Source organism: Xiphophorus hellerii, chromosome 16, assembly GCF_003331165.1.
Source record: "Xiphophorus hellerii strain 12219 chromosome 16, Xiphophorus_hellerii-4.1, whole genome shotgun sequence".
NCBI classification, from domain to species: Eukaryota; Metazoa; Chordata; class Actinopteri; order Cyprinodontiformes; family Poeciliidae; genus Xiphophorus; species Xiphophorus hellerii.
This window is the reverse complement of record NC_045687.1, coordinates 10,995,423-11,011,592: the sequence shown is the minus strand read 5'-3', so window position 1 is coordinate 11,011,592 and position 16,170 is coordinate 10,995,423. Positions and strand designations below refer to the sequence as shown.

The window sequence follows — 16,170 nt, the reverse complement described above, 5'->3', positions numbered from 1 at the left end:
TATGGATAAGCAAAACTGTCGTGTTAAAACTGCCTCCCACTCTAAATACCCCTAAAACTTTCAGACCTTTTATCACTGTGGAAAAAGCTACAGCGTACAATTTTAGCTGATTCAGTCACAACTTGACAAAACATTAAACTTTATAAGTGTGTTTGGCCCCAATAGTCTCAGAGGCCTCAGGTTGAGGAAAAATCACGTTGCCTTAAAATTTATTTCTATTGTTCCTTCTTCACCTCTTGTGTTGTGCCACTGCATAACAAATTATTTACCCATAAGACCTGCCATTTACTTTGCTCACTGCCTTCCAAAGACAGAGTGACCCCAAAAAACACCTTGGCATCACTCAGCTAACCTAATACAGAGAAGCTGGTATCTATGGCAACCAAGATCCATACTTACTTTAAAGCTTTAGTTCTTTATCCAGAAAAATAAAGTCTATTCTGTAGAGGAGATCACTGGATCTCTTTGTAATTCTCTCAAAATTGACCAACCCAACAACTGTTTTTAAACTTGAAAGAAAAAAATGTAGTTCATAATTGATGACTAAGTTTTGATTACTTCACAGGCAAGACAAAAGACATCAGCATATTTAATTTAGCATGGCAATTTCAAAGTTTTTAGAAAAAATGTTCCTATTAACTATGTTTTATCACAATGCAAGGTGGATAGAAAACGTTTCTAATATTTAGCAAAAATTAACTATAAAAACATGAGGGGTGTTCAGAGTAGGCTTCTTGAAGGTCAGTCTTTTTAACCAAGTGTTCAGTATTTAAGACAGCATGAGGTTAATCTAATCCTCAACAACCATCTTTTCTGCAGGTTTTTAATTCTTTGTCAGCGTGCAAGACTTATAAAATTTTTAAATGTATTTTCAATTTTTAAAAAATGCCATAGTGTTCGTGTGGGTATGCATGCAGAATTACCTCCTTTGTGCAGAGTAGCAAGGCTTTTGTTGCTTACTCCACTTGCAAAATGTGTGTAAAATAGTGTGGTCAGTGTTGCCCAAAGTGGCAGCCTCTGTCTCAGACATGGACACAGTTGCCACAGGCATGTTGACGTTCAGTTTATGACCCTTCCATGAAAGGCCATTGTCCACTGCACTTACGCAGTACTTACTAGAATTTTCCGTCTCTGTTCCTCTTTCAGTCTATAATTATAGTTTCTCCCTCTTCAGTAATTAGGGACTTCAACAAGGATCTGGACTGTCTCCATCTATTTTCCCCCTCTATCTTTTTTCTCCCACCCACATAAAAGTGTTATTTTTTCAAGCACAGCAACATTCATGTTTGTTATAGTGTCATTTCAGACAGCAGCCACATTCACAACGTGACTTCAAATCAACTGCATGCATCGTGACGGTTATGAGGCTTCTTTGCAGCCTGTACACAGTTAGTACTGCCAGTCTCTGCCCTTGAAAAAGCAACGTTGAGTAAAAGAAAAAGAGAAATGTCTCTAAACCATCCGCCCCCAGACGTGCAGAGAAGGTGGGTGTGTAGAGCAATAGTCCTCTCTGCATCGCAGTCAAAGGCACAGAACAAAATCTGCTCTTCCACAAGCAATGAAGATTATGAAGCCTCCTGCAGTGGATAATGCAATCATTTCAAAGCCCCAGGCTTCAGCAAGCATCAACTTGTTGAAGCACTATATTCTGGAAGCAGATGTTATGGAGCTTGAGTCACTTCAGACTCTTTTAAATCTTGTATTATTAAACAAGCAGTGTCTGATGTGACCATACTCTACCAGAACAAAAAGAAAAGCAAACGAATCTCTGGGTTACATCTCCATACAAGCGACTCCAAACAATTTCTTCATGAGAGTCCACAGGATCAGTGCTGTATTTATACAACATACCAGCCCTGTTTATGTCAGACCCATTTGGGAGCTTTTATGAGGAATTTTAGCATCCTCGTGAAATCTCTTCAAATGAAGATATGCATGTTTGTAAAAGATCAAGTGGGGAGCTCCCCAGCACCCCTCCAAAAACAAAGAGTTCTTTGACAGGACAGAAACGCATAAGAATAATGGCACATTGTTGCTAAGAGACCGCCTGTTTCGATGTAGTTCTCTTATCAACCAAGTATAGCTGATGTGACAATAGTGAAACTCACGATAATGTTGCAATCAAGACCCAAACTATTACATAATACAGTCACTGTTCACTTCATCAGTAACACCTTGTGGGTACAGTGTTGGACCCCCTCTTGGATACAAAACTCCCTTAACTCTTCATGACAGATTAAGAAAGGTGGTGGAGACATTCCTAAGATTTTGGACCCTTATTAATATCATAGTAACAGCATTACTCAGGTTCTACAAATTGTTGGCTGCACATTCATGATGATTCCACCACACCTAAAAAGGGTTCTTACTGGATTCAGATTCTGGTGACTGTGGAGTAAAGCAAACTGTGGAGTAAAGCAAACTCGTTGCCTTAATCAAGAACCCAGCTAAGATGAGCTGAACGTTATGACAATATTATTCTGCTGGAAGTAGACATATGAAGCTAGTCATGAAGGGATGGATATGATTAGCAACAATACTCAGGTAGGCTTTGATGTTTAAGTAATTCTCAACTGGTATTAAAGAGTTCAAAGTGTGGCAAGAAAATATCTTACAAACCCTCACACCACCATTAGCTCATACAAAATAGATCAAAAATAGATCAAAACATTAATAGATATTTGACAAAATTGTCCACCGTTTTCCAGGTTGTGTTGACAATCAGGGTGTGGTAATGCATGGGAAAATGTGAGCTGTCCCGAGGGTTGCTAGAAGTGAGTCACACCCTTCTATTGCCTCACCTGCCGAGGGTGTGTTTAAAACCTGCACTGCATGTATCAGGGAGAAAAAACAACGTTTCTTCTGACAAACACTGAGTAAATACAAGAAAAATTCCTCTACAGGGTGTGCTGGGTCACTTTGCCTCAGTGTAGCCTTCATTTTGCTCACCGTTTAGGATAAAAGTGTATGAACCCACACACAGCCCTATTCTTCTTCCTGAGCTTCTGCTTAAATTAATCTGTTTGCTCACTTTAAGCAAGCCAGGTCATCGCTCAGACTTCAGCCGTCCGCTTCGTAAGAGGCTTGACCTGAAGCGCCACCCTATACAGACATGACCAGCTGGTGGAGATGACAGTAGTGCAGACACACACCAACAGAGTGTCAGTCCTAAGTATCCGTCTCAGCAAGTCAGCATGGGGATAACTAGATGCAAACCGCCATGTCTGGGGCTGCCTGCCTACAGGAAGGAGGGGAACTCAAGTCAACAAAGGATCATGCAAAAATTGCTGGGTTTCCCGTGCCAACTCCCTTGCTGATCAAGATCATCTCATAAAGCTTAGGTGTGCCCAGTGCCTTTACCGAAAGCACAACGCTTGCAGGCAGATTCAAAATCCCTAGTCTCACCCTACTAAACACACACACAGTAAATCGGGCTAAGACGAGACACATCAGCATTTACCCCCCTCATTACCCTGGCGATTACTCAGTATCTTGCCAGCTGCTTGCTGCAACTGCTTTACAGTCACCACATGTTTTAACAACTCTCCTTCCTCAAGAGATCTTTCCTTGCATACTATATAATGAAAAATTACAGACATACTCAGAATCCCTACATGGCAGAGAAACTGCAAGAAAGCAGAGTTGCAGAACTAATCATTCATGCAGAACACTTCTTCACAAAATCAGCAGTTTTCCACTGTGACTGATTGATTTAATAAAAATTCAGAACTGGCTTAGAAAACATTCTAATCAATAAACATTGAATAATTATCAATCTAAAGTGACTTTTGAGGATCAGAATACATGTTCTCCAATGTTTAATATAATTTATAAATCAAGAAATAACTTTTTGAAAATAAAAAAATTATAATGTTGCCTGGAATTTTTCACATTGGATTAAACTGCTTTGAAATTATGATGGTGTACTAAACTAAGTGTATTGCTCTTTCATATTAGTGAGAAACTTTGGTTCAACTTAAGTTTTTCACTTGACTTTTGTCATCTTTTGTTTACAATGAAAGAAATGCAATAATCAAGCTTTTACTCAGGTTTTGCTTCTTCACTTTGTGTTGATCACAGTCATTGGAAGAAGAGGCTCCAAAGATTTCCCTCACAAATTAGGATTTTGTATTTTACTTTTAAGACATACCCCAAAATGCAAAATTATGATTGGAATTAAATATCAAATAATGCATTATTTACTCATGATGCCCAATACATACTTCCAATTAAATTTTTCTTCCAAAGACTGTATATAATTATAAGGAGTGATTTCATCTAAAGAAAAAAAACTAAGAAAAAAACAGGGTGAAGTAGATAAATTTTTATTAAACGCATTTGGTGGCAGTTCTTAATTACAATGCATGCAGTAAATATGTTGAATCTGATTTTTCAGTAGTTGACTGTCTGAACACAATCCCAAATGGTCAATTTCTGATCTAATTGACTGATGCATCTCAAATATTTACATTTCTGCTTTGCATAGTTTAGATTTGCAGTTTTAGCAACAAAAAAGAGCCACATTTTTTAAAGATTAATCTTAGGGTATTGCTCAGTTTTCTTCAACTATTTGTATCACTGATTATATCTAGAAGTCCCTCTTTACTCATGTACGTCCTGCATCTGTGAACTAAATAATGATTAAAAATTATTTTAAAAAGTTAAATACATTTAACAAGAAGAAAAAAAATCCAATATTTTTTTTTTTTTTTTTATTGAATCTCACTATTTTATGTTTTTAAACTGGAAAAAAAGTCTTGCTTGGGTGTTATTTACCACTGGGTCAGATCCCCAGAGTAGGAGAGGGAATGCCTTATCACTCCGCTGCCCCCTCAGAGTTCCTGCCTGTCAGGGCTCTGACAGGGTGCCTCCTCCCCAGTGACAAAGGTTCACTGCTGCGTTTGCACTTGAATGGACAAAATTTACAGAAAACCTCAACTGACCCTAAGAAGAGGACCTACCATATTCCTTAATAAACCCACACCACTATAAGTAAATGAATAATCCTTACAACTCTGGAAGACTGTACGCTAATCAAAGTTTGCAGAATCATCAGTCTCAATACCAACTTTTGCCATAAGTTTCAGCCATTTTTGTTTAATGGATGAGGTTTTAAATGTGAAACAAATCAGAAAAATTGAAGACAAGGAAGGGTGTAAAGCCATATTTTTAAAAAAAAGGCGATATGTGTTTCGATGGGATCGTTAGTACCTTGTGAAAATAACCTGTAAGCAGGTATTAAACATACATTTCACCAATTTTCTTAAAATTGTTTTGTTATTCATCTGATGTAAATTCCTAGTCCATAACTGTCCTGTTTTCAATAGCTGTAAGGAGAAATTATCATAATTAACCAAACTAAAGGCTTGAAAATGTCAGTGTGTAATTAATCTGCATAATGTGTTTCATAGTGAGCTAAATTACTGGAATAAATTAACTTTACAGCAAAAATAATTTGTATGAAATGATGGATTTAGCCAATAGGACTGGAATAAACTTTGGACATCAAGAACCAGACTTGGTTGGAGCACCGTATATGCGTGTCTGTCTATACACATATACATGTATCAGCCTTTTGTGCAGCTACTCATCAGGTGTCATTCCATGCTGGTTCAAAGATCAGATAACATATATCAGATGAATTAACCTACTTGATATGGCTTTTATCCTCAAGTCAAATACAATCACAACTTTTTAACCTCACTCCTGTATTTTAGAATTAAACATTGGCCACCAAGTCCACACATGTCTTTGTATGAAAATCAGGTTTGAGAGGAAGAGAACAAATGTTTACTTGTTGCAACAGAGACTCAACCCTCCCTGCCAAACGCAGTCCTGTGGAATGCAGGCTGTTCCCATTTCAAAGGACTAGGCTTGAATAAATCCACCGGTTTACAGGGAACAGCCTAACCGAACCTAAACTATCAAGAGCACAGAGGCGGACTAATTCAACAGGCCTTCGTGTAATGAGACGGTGACCCTGATTTTTGCAGGTTCGTGAGCAGTTTTGGCTGAAAGGTGTCGCCCTAATTAACCTGGGAAACATGGCAGGACGTTACGAAAATCACTTTTTTTTAGACTGTGAATTTGACATATTGCAACCAACTCAGCTTTTGCGCTTTTTTGGTAGATGTTAACAAGAAAATTACCAGTGCACTTCTACGTATTGTTAATAGCCAAACAAATAAGCACAATGTACATTTCCAAACTTTGTTCATTAGTTCAGCCTTACCTTATAAACATTTTCCGTCAAGCGATGAACCTCGTCAGTGCGAGACATGGTGAAATCTTCAGCCAGGACCATAAACGGTTTTTATCGCAAAAGCGTTTATCCGAGTAAAAAAAAAAAAAAAAAAAAACAAGAAAAAACGAGTGAATGAACAGGTAGAAAAAGCAGGTTTGAGCTCACAGCGAGCGACAGAAACGCAACCGCAGGAATGAGGTTGCGCTCCCGAAACCTACAAACTAAACACACCTTCCTTCTCCGCTGCTTGACAGCCCGCTGTTGCATTCACGGACCGAACCCGGGTGCCGTGTTTTTCACAATCTCGAAGATATTGGGTGGTATTCACATGCTGTGCGAAGTTATCCTTAACATGACATAAGTGTAGCACATAGAAAGAGTCATAGCATAACCCAAGGAAATAGCCACATAACGGTTAATAATTTCAATTTCATTGCAAGTACACCGAATGCAAAATTCCTACAGTCATGAATGTAGCATTATCTTGTCAAATTGTAGATTTGGTGACCGCCTCCCACACCTATGACCAAGTGGAGCCTGATTAATACACATAAATAATTTATTTTGATTCAATACATTTGATTTGTACTATGAAGTAATGGATTTATGTAATTGGCAAAAAGTTTTCCTTTGGGCCATATGTCTGATTTATGTTCACTGGGTCATTTGGGATAATGTGTTTTAGGTCTCGGTATATGTGTAATTTATCCACCGTTAGTCGACTTCTCCGGTTCCAATATAATATTTCATGTACAAACGCTTCAAGTCATAGAGGCTTTACGAAACACCACTGGGATCTATTTGTTCTGAACTTGACATGAATTGATGCCCACTTTCCCAAATCTAGGGCTGTACATACCATATTCTTCTCCCAAGTAACTCCCACTTTCAGGAAGCTTTTTATTTTTTGACAATAAACACGTTCACTGCACTAATGACATTGTAATGGGGACGTAGTATATTGTCAAAGTGTATTACCACAGAAAAGGAAGCAAATAATGCCCTCTTCTGGATAAATGCATGCTCTACAACTTGATAGAAAAAGCCTGTTATTTTTTTTTTACAGCTTAGTTTATTATCTTAAACGGTTTTACCTTTTATTATTATTTCATGGTCATTTTAAAACATCTAAAATCTTATTTTTTCTACATGCCTTAATAGCACAATGACTATGAAACAACTCCAAATTAAACAGACAGAAATGCAATATTTCACTTTATGCTCCTGTAAACTGTGTGAAAAGTCTATGTTGGATACAAATCCTCCCCTTCTTACAAAACTAAAGGGGCTTTATTTGCAGATCAGTGCTGGGAATCAACCAGAAATTGTCTTAGGCTGCCAGCATCTCTCTGTCCTCTTGCTTCCTTGCTTCTTTCCTCTCTAAAAAGAAAAAAAAAATAAGAACAAAATTAAGTTTGGAAAAATTTTTGATGAGCAGAATAAAAAGATAACATCTACCTGTTTCAACTTTAGCAACTTCTGGTACCTCTGGTACAAGGTCAGTAGGAACCTCTGGCAGTGCTACATCTTCTCCCTGAATAAAAAGAAGAAAAACAAAACAAAGCAAAATAAAACCTTCTGGAGGTTTAAAGGAATGTTTTGTTCACAAGCTAAAAAAAAAAAGGTATTTACAGACTTCATGAACACCCATTTGTGCGCACCTTTATTCTACTTATTGATAGTTTGAGGCCGAAATAAAAAAACTGCTTCATTAAAAATGCTATCATGAGAACCAACCCTCAAGAATCCTGAAGCCATTAGTACACAAAATAAACTGGTGTGGTATTCCTCAAGTAAAGCCAAAAAGGTCCATATTTTGCTCATCCATCCAAAACATCTTCTTCCGCAAAACCTGTTTTATTATTTCCACGGTTCACTGCAGAATGTAGCTGAGCTTGAAAGGTGTACATTTAAGCAATTTTTTTTCCCCTCCTTTTTGCAGAAGCTGATGTAGAACTATCTCCACTGGAGACAGTGAGATTGTAAATCATACATAAAAGGGTTTTGGGGATTTTTTTTTTCAAGCCAAATAATTCCTGAAGTTTGACTCATCTTTCAAAAGATAAACTCTCATCTCAGATTGTATCTCCTAATATCTTGTTTTAATCCAGACATTTATAACCAAATCTGGTATAAGAAAAATGATGAAAAATTTGATCTGGACAGTAGATGTTTTTAATGTACTCGATGTAAGGAAATCCAAAGTGCAAGACATGTTAAGCAACAATTTAGGTTTCAGTCAGCATTAATAACCGCTTTTGCTTAAATGGCCATTATTAAAAATTGTGTGCGCCATAAAAATTACAACTGCCTGAAAGTTTCAGTGTTGCTTTTCTTTCCTCCATGAAGCCTCTGATGCGGCTGTTTGAAACTGAATTTAACTGGATTTATAATTGAAGTTAGGCAGTACATGAACTTGTGTATTTCAAAGCAAAAAATCCACAATAAAATAAAATACAATTTTTGTCAGATATTTTACTCTAACAAAGATGTATGTTGGATTTAAGTTTTTTTTTTATAACACTGATAAGGTATTTCTAGGTGACCAAACATGAGGGAAATGTGATGCTCTTCTCCGGTAAGATGAACTCTACCCTTAATACAGTTATTTTCAGTTCCCTGAAATCTTTTGAGTTTTATTTATATAATAAGAATCAATGCAGTCATTGAACCAGTGTCAACACTCAATTATGAAACATAGTAATGTTTCACAGTCTGACAGAGTGTATCATTAAAAACAATTATAACACAATACAGACTTTAATCCCTATAAATCTGCATAATTCATGAGCACAATTGTTTCGGTTACAACTTGTAATTAGATTCTTACAAGGCTGTGACTTGTTGAAAAGCCCTCGGAAACCTATTAAAAATCTGAAATTAAATATGTAAATTAATATGAATCAGCTCTTCTCCATAAGACGCAAGCAACAGCTCAGGAGTGACGTTATGGATAGATTTAGTTGGAGCAGCGCAGAGAGATGTGTGGTTGATAAGACATTTTTAGAATAAATATAAAGTTAAACATCCATCTTAGAACCCACCTGAGTGATAGATTCTAATTCTGCTAAAACTGCTTCTTCATCCTCGTGTGTCATGGCTCCAGCCAGCATTTCATCTATGTGCTGCAAATGCAAAACGTAGACTTGTTGACGCATATCCGCACTTAATCACAGACTATCTGCACTATTTGAAGTAAAAAAAAATAGGTGATTTAAAAGCAGTAAACAAATAAACATATACAGGAAGTGGAATCAATTGCATATAGGTTACTCAGAAGTACCTTTTGATACTCAATTGATTCTTGGGTCTCATCTAGGATTTTTTCCACATCTTCTATTGACATGATCTGTGAAAAAAAAACACACAAAAAAAAACACATTGAATTTTGTTTTACATTTCAGACTAAATTGTTAGTTTTTTTTCACATTCTGTAAGACTTATGAATCCCCTAAGCAAGGACTAAGTATCTAAGCATGTGCAACATTCAGAGTGATGTCACTGAGGCTTTTCTTTAATCCTTTAATCTTAAAGCCATGTGCATCAGCTATGTTGTTGTACCACGATCCAAAAGCTTTCTGCGCTGCTCAGACCTTTTTTTTTTTTTTGCAGGGATCACATTATAGAAAGCATTCCTATCAGATGAAACTCTGACACAGTTACAGTGTACACTGATGTACAGAAAGCTTAACGGTGCATGAATACAACAAATGTGCAAAGATACATTTCTAAACAGAGAACAGAAGGAAAAAAAAAACAACTAAATATGTACCTCGTGCATATTTTTCAGGCATTCATTGCCAATTTTAAGCCCCTCGATGACTTTCACCTCGATTTGCATGAACTCAATGTCTTGAACCTGTTGACAAATAATATATTTTTAAAAACGTAGTTGCAGAATAAATGATAAGCACACCAACAAAACAAAACGGCAAATACAAAACTGGTGAATTGGGTTGTTTGGTCACATTTAAGTCAACTGTTAAGATTTAACAATTAACTTAACACTGCCCGTAGAGGGGGACAGAATCTGATCATTTTAAGCATGATTTCACATTCTAATAAGTCGTTAACAGAAGAAAACGTAGCTATTTTTCAATATCACTGGCATGTTTAAAACAAAGTCTGAAGAAGAACTAAATTTAGGTTGCTAATTTAGAGTGTGAAACTTAAAATACCTCACAGCTAAATACTACCTCAAAGTTGGTCTATTTTGAAGAATTTGATTATCTGTCACAGATCATGCTGGATTCAGAAATTCACTCAAGGAAGTACAGACAGAAAATGAAGTCTACACCTAGTAATGCTGACTGCATCAAATACACTAATTGTGTAAAAGTTAAATAAAATGCAAAACACAGTGTAAACTGTGGCCTTGATAATGATTTTGTCTTTGTTTTAAAGTGAGGATAAAATCCTGTTTGACTGTCGATAGAGTGGGATATCTGTGTAGCTTTTGGTTAGACTGAATTATTATTTTATTGTAGAAATTTTGTTTTCATGCAAAACTAAAGAAAAGTACTTTAGGAACAGACTAACTCAAGAATCAGCAGATCAGATTTCTACAGTTGATTCATATTTCTCATGGATGCATCAGGGGACTTCACCTCAGCTTAATCAGACCGATGTTTATATATTTTTAAACAAGAAAGAAATTAAACTCACCATAAGTTCTATGTTTGAAATCTGACTCTCGGTTTTCCCTAGTAGCTGATCCTGGTAGCGTTTCTTCTTAAGCAGGAGCAGTGCTTTTCTGCAACACGTTAAAACACAAAATGTTCAGCTGTAAACAGCAGAAATAGAGGGAACACAGCAAGTGATGCCACTGGTTGGGATCTGCTACAAACTGCTGTCATTTGCATCTCGAAGTCTGCTTACTCTTTCTTGCCATCTTTTAACAGCTGCTTAGCCAGAAGTCTCTCCTTCTCCAGCTGTAAGGTGATTCTTTTCTGATACTGCTTCAGTTTATCTCTCTGCTGCTTCAGTTGCTGCAAAATGTAAAATAAAAGTAAGCACAAACTCAGAAAGATATGTCGTGGATATAATGCAGCAAGCGGTATCCCATTTAATAAAGCACAGATAATTTTGTTTAATTTTGTCCGAGGAGAGTAGCCTTGTGCTCATCTTCAGGAGCTCCCTGCTCAGCTTACCAAAATGGCTTTGTCTTGCTCCGTTACACGAGAGGATCGGCTCTTTCTCCCAAAGACGTTTCCCATTATTTAGCCACATCCTCCCTTATCGACACACAAAATGCGACTTGTTGTAGAGCATTTTGTTATAGTAATAAGCAGCCTCAAATGGCTAGCAGCCTAGCTGCTTACGCCATGTCCGCACGATTTTTGTCTCGTTTCCTACGGCAGGCGAGGAGGGACTAGGCGTCCGAGGTATGACTTCGCTTCGGGATTGAAGTTTAAAATCTTTAGGTACCACTTAATCTTATGCAAAGATAATTTCTTACATAGAATAAACAGCAGCCATATGATGGCATCAGTTTTCATAAAGCTAAGAACAACTACGGTGTTATATTTCAAACTGCAGCACCCCCTACTGATTGATGGTTAGCACCCTGGAGAGCTCCTTCTTTAATTTTTATTTATTTATTTATTTATTTATTTATTTATTTATTTATTTATTTATTAACTTACTAATTTTTCTTAATGACTCTACAGCAAGTTGTGGAGAAAATGACTAGTAGTTATCCTGTCGAGAATAAGTTTGTGATTTTAGGTTTGTGACAAAATGTGAAAAGGTTCATATGAAAATACATATTTTGCAAACAAATGGACTAGTTTTTTTTTAGTTTTTTTTTACTGCCATTAAGAGCAATCATCTTTGCACAAAAAAATTACCCATCAGTGGCATCCTGATTCCATTATGGTATCGTGTTCAAAACGATACCATCATCAAGGTATAATTACAAAGTGCTTTAAAGTGTTCAGAGCTGCAAATCTGTATTCAACCGTGGTATAAATTCTGGAACTTCTGATTTTACCACATTTTTCTGTTGTTTCTGGCTATCTTTTGTTTAAAAAAAAACAACATGATTACAGGAAAAATAATTTTCATTACCGTGACTAGTCGCTGAGAAAAGCTTCACTATTTCTAAGTCTACATTATTGAAATAGAAAATTAGCACTATGTGCTGTTCATGCAGCACATAGTATATTAAATATTGATTAACTGATAATCAGGAGGTGTAAGCACCTCCATGTAAGCAGGGGTTTGAGTTTTAGTAGGCTCCTGAATCTATGTCTTTAGGACCAATGAAGAGATGGTTGATCACGGTGAACAAAGCAATGTTTGGAGAAAACAGAACATACCAGATCAGTACAAACACATCTTATTAACTTTTAAAAATATTCATGAGGGTTATATGTGGACTTGCTATGTAGACATTGGACCTGGATAACTGTTTGATGGATCCTGAAAGAGGTGAGCAGAAACAAATGATCTCGAACCTTAATGATCTAGTGGTGCAAAGAAGAGTAAGCTAATCCCTCCAAAAAAAAGTGAGGAACTAAAGTGATAAATGACTACACTATATTGTTGCTGCTGAAGACGGTTCTTCTTTTATAAGAAGGGCAGGAATGTTTTTAAAGAGTTTTTTTTATAAATTATTGAGAAGTGTATAAATAATTTAATGTATCCTTTTCTCTTAAGCTGTAAATACAAATAGATAGTTTTGTATGAAAAGCAGATACCATTTTCACAATGATTTGTAATCACTCATCTTATTCCCTTTTAGAAGCAAAACTTTTTGGCTGACTGAAAATAATCTAAATCTTCAAAGTGTATGAATAGTTTTGTCTTCGGTATATATTAAATGCATCATGTCACACTGAATTCTTTTAAAACTAACATTCCTACAACTGTAGGCTAATCTAATCAGACTTAAAATCTGCTTTTTTTTCTGTAGCTTGAAACATTAGTCAGCATTAAAACAACAAATACTAAAATTTACAGAAATATCTTTTAAAAAATGTTTTCCTTTTAGTAAATTACATTTATACAAGCCACAGAAACCATTTATTTGTAGTGATTTTTTCTCACTTGTGACAAAATTGAAAAAGATCAAAATAACTAAAGTCTTAAATGTCAATTTTATTTCACACATGCGTCTACATCCTCATATGTTGCATAAAACACCTGTGGTATGTCAGTTAGACTTATTGTAAAAAGGCATCTTTGGCTCTTCTAAGCAAAATTACAAGCTGTGATAAAGTTTTCATTACATATGCAAGTAATATTTAGAAAAGTTGATGTTATGTTTCGTGTTGCACCATAGGTCACAGAAATGTCAAAAGATTGTCCCACTATTGTCAAACACATTTGGTGTTGATCAAAGATCTTAATTGAACCAATTCGTCTTCTCATTCACCATCAAAGTACCGATGATTGTCAAAGGTTTTCACATGACACTTAAAAAAAAACAAAAAAAAAAACATGGCTGGATTATTTCAGTTCAAATTTAATTTGACTGACAGAAATGTCTCGATTCCAGTTTAAGGATTTCCATAAAAGAAACAGATGTCTTTGAGGCCATCTCTTTTCAAAACTGCATTCAGGCATCTTCAAACACTGCACTGACGTCTTACTGAAGTAACTGTCTCATATGGCCTGCTTTCATGCTTGAGATCGGACAAGAGTCTTTTGTTCCCGTAAATAGGATTATGTCATGAAGACAGCTTTCTCAGCAGGAACTCTGTTGCTCTGACTGATGGACGGAGAAGGATTCAGCAGGCAGCAGCTTACACCTGGAAGTCAGTCCTCAAGTGTCTGATTTGGGCATCAGTCATGGACAGGTATGTGGTCCTCATACTGGGCGAATACTGCAAGTAAGAGACACATATGAAATTAGCTTTAAAATGCTGTTGATGCCGCTTGGTTATCACATGTGTATAAATTATGTAATGTAGAGTCAATTTGGGAAATTATTTTCAGTTCTTCCTTGTTTTTCAGTCTTAAACTCGCATAATGTGGAGATAGAAAAACAAAATGTTGTAAAAAGCAGGTAAAAAAGAACACAGAGAGCATAAGCAAAAGGTAGAGTTACACTCACATGCAACAGTCGGACAGTGCTAGAAGGTCAGAGTTGGGGTAACTGAGTGTCGCTGGGTCAAAGTTACAATATCTAAGGAGTCTAAGGTGTGTGTTAAAAATATGGAATGAAGATGAATGAAAATGAAGAGAATGAACATCAATAGAAACTTACAGTTATCAAAGTCTGAGTTGAGGAGTAAAAAAGAAAATTGTTTTTCACAGAGCTGTTAGACATGCCACTGACAAACTGCTTGCATGAAAAATAAAAAAAGCAAAATGCAGAAAAGCTGATACAGTAAAACCAAAGAGAAAAAGAAATTCCAAACCACAACTACAAACGTAGGCAAACTCAAGTTTTTATTTAGCATGTGTTTTATTAAAGCTTCCAACTTCTCTGTTATGAGCAGACAGAAAGCAGAGATATCTCTAACTGATAAAAATGTGCCTCGCATAGCAACATTTTAGACACTGATTCGGAATCTTGCTTGCCTTCACCCACACAAAAGGTGTTTTTAGTCTTTGGTGTGCTGCGAAAGCTGCTCAAGCCACAGAAGCAAGAAATCTTAGCAGGAAGAAAACATCACAGAGCCGAGATGTGGACTGTGGATTTATCTGTCTTCCATCTTTTATCTATTATTTATCACTAAACTCTGGAAACAAAACACACACTATGCTACAATTAAGTGGGCTTTACTAAACCGAAGCAAAACATATGGTGCTTAACCAGCTCACACATGAGCAAATGTTTAGTATTAACTAGAGAATGAATTACCATCTTGTAATAAAAAATAAAAACATATTAATAGCAAACAAGAAGAAATATCCACAGATGAGATGCACTTCTACATATGGCCATCAGATGTCACTCTTCAGTCACTTAAATTGGAACAGAAGTTCCTTGAGTATATTCCGACTCTGTGAGGTTGTGTGCATTGTACTGGCATTATAACATTCTACATAACTTTCTGCATGCTGTTGCATATCATTGTCAGACTACAGTCACTAAAGCCTCATAAGGCCAACGAACCGAAGGAGGCGGAGATCCTCCCCCTATGAGCGGAACGTTTTCATATCGAGGGGTTCCTCCAAACAGCATGGACTGATTCCTGTTAAGCAAAGAGACGAAAAATCTAAGAGGCTAAATATGCAGATTCAAAAACACGGTAATCCGCTGCTGAGCTTACATATATTCTGGAGGTTGTATGGTAGAATTAGACTGAGACTGAGGAGGTGGATGAAGGCTGGCCTGGCTGCCAAGGCTGCTGATGTAGCTGCAGAAACTGTGCGTGTTGGACCTTCTGGGGTTAAACGACAGCCGGCGCGCCTGTGGGTTGAACGGGTCTTCCTCATCAATGTCGTTGTACTCCTTCTCCCTGGATGAGAGTTAAAGAACCACACAACGAAACAGAAGTACAGACAGACAAAACAGAGGGTGAACATTTTGCAAAAGTACATGCTGGCCAGTACGCAATGAGGTAGGGGGGGTTCACTCAGTGCTGACCTGCTGCCCATTAATGTCCACAGTCGGAAAATTATACACAGCATGGCAGAGAGTGCGCAGGCAGCCAGAAGAGAAAACAAAGAAAGATAGAGGAGCCCCTCCACACCATCATAGCACACACCCATGAGGGCATCCAGGTAGTCCTGAAAGAGTCAATTTTTAGTCTTCAGAAGAAAAAAACATAACATTGCATCTTTTAATGTTCTAAAAGCTATTTTTACTTGTATTAATAAATTGTATAGCTTTTCATCAGGCAAGCAAACCTTCAGTGCACATTTTACCCTCACAGATACCAATCTGAGCAAGGAAGACTGTCTTTGCATGCTTTTCCTTAATACAACTGGCCCTTGATTTGATATGAATCCTGTTGCATTCTTACTTTTTT

The 16,170-nt window shown here is 36.8% G+C and overlaps 3 protein-coding genes across 7 annotated transcripts in view; all 3 read right to left on the bottom strand.

The window, feature by feature from the left end:
* The window catches only part of LOC116735617 (brain-specific angiogenesis inhibitor 1-associated protein 2-like), a 54,508-nt gene extending 48,039 nt beyond the window's left edge, over positions 1-6,469 (bottom strand). For 4 of the 5 annotated variants that reach the window (XM_032587619.1, XM_032587617.1, XM_032587618.1 and 1 more), the window contains exon 1: positions 6,233-6,468. In XM_032587619.1, the coding sequence (XP_032443510.1) occupies positions 6,233-6,304 (72 nt within the window). In that variant the 5' untranslated portion in view covers positions 6,305-6,468. Of the gene's footprint in view, positions 1-6,232 lie in introns of all 5 variants that reach the window. The other variant, XM_032587616.1, reaches the window with a different exon arrangement.
* Positions 6,470-6,785: 316 nt separating this feature from the next.
* On the bottom strand, positions 6,786-11,693 carry LOC116735618 (charged multivesicular body protein 6-like). The gene is made up of 8 exons (XM_032587621.1): positions 11,395-11,693; positions 11,123-11,232; positions 10,910-10,997; positions 10,017-10,103; positions 9,528-9,593; positions 9,289-9,369; positions 7,703-7,778; positions 6,786-7,624 (listed from the first exon to the last, which is right to left on the bottom strand). The coding sequence occupies exons 1-8, from the start codon at positions 11,458-11,460 to the stop codon at positions 7,575-7,577; spliced, it is 624 nt and encodes a 207-aa protein (XP_032443512.1). The 5' UTR covers positions 11,461-11,693; the 3' UTR covers positions 6,786-7,574.
* Positions 11,694-13,325: 1,632 nt separating this feature from the next.
* Positions 13,326-16,170, bottom strand: part of LOC116736012 (protein tweety homolog 2-like) — a 41,488-nt gene continuing 38,643 nt past the window's right edge. Inside the window, exons 11-14 of the mRNA XM_032588222.1 lie at positions 15,786-15,928; positions 15,469-15,657; positions 15,312-15,390; positions 13,326-14,073 (exon numbers count right to left, since the gene is read on the bottom strand). Coding sequence (XP_032444113.1) covers positions 13,993-14,073; positions 15,312-15,390; positions 15,469-15,657; positions 15,786-15,928 — 492 coding nt within the window. The 3' untranslated portion in view covers positions 13,326-13,992. The remainder of the gene's footprint in view (positions 14,074-15,311; positions 15,391-15,468; positions 15,658-15,785; positions 15,929-16,170) is intronic.

Excerpts from the sequence above, each read along its gene's own strand:
- LOC116735618 (XM_032587621.1), bottom strand. The coding sequence starts at position 11,460 with ATGGGAAACGTCTTTGGGAGAAAGAGCCGATCCTCTCGTGTAACGGAG. Across the intron at positions 10,104-10,909 it reads TTTCAAACATAGAACTTATG|GTTCAAGACATTGAGTTCAT; the intron begins GTGAGTTTAATT and ends ATTTGTCAACAG. Across the intron at positions 7,779-9,288 it reads AATTAGAATCTATCACTCAG|GGAGAAGATGTAGCACTGCC; the intron begins GTGGGTTCTAAG and ends CTTTTTATTCAG.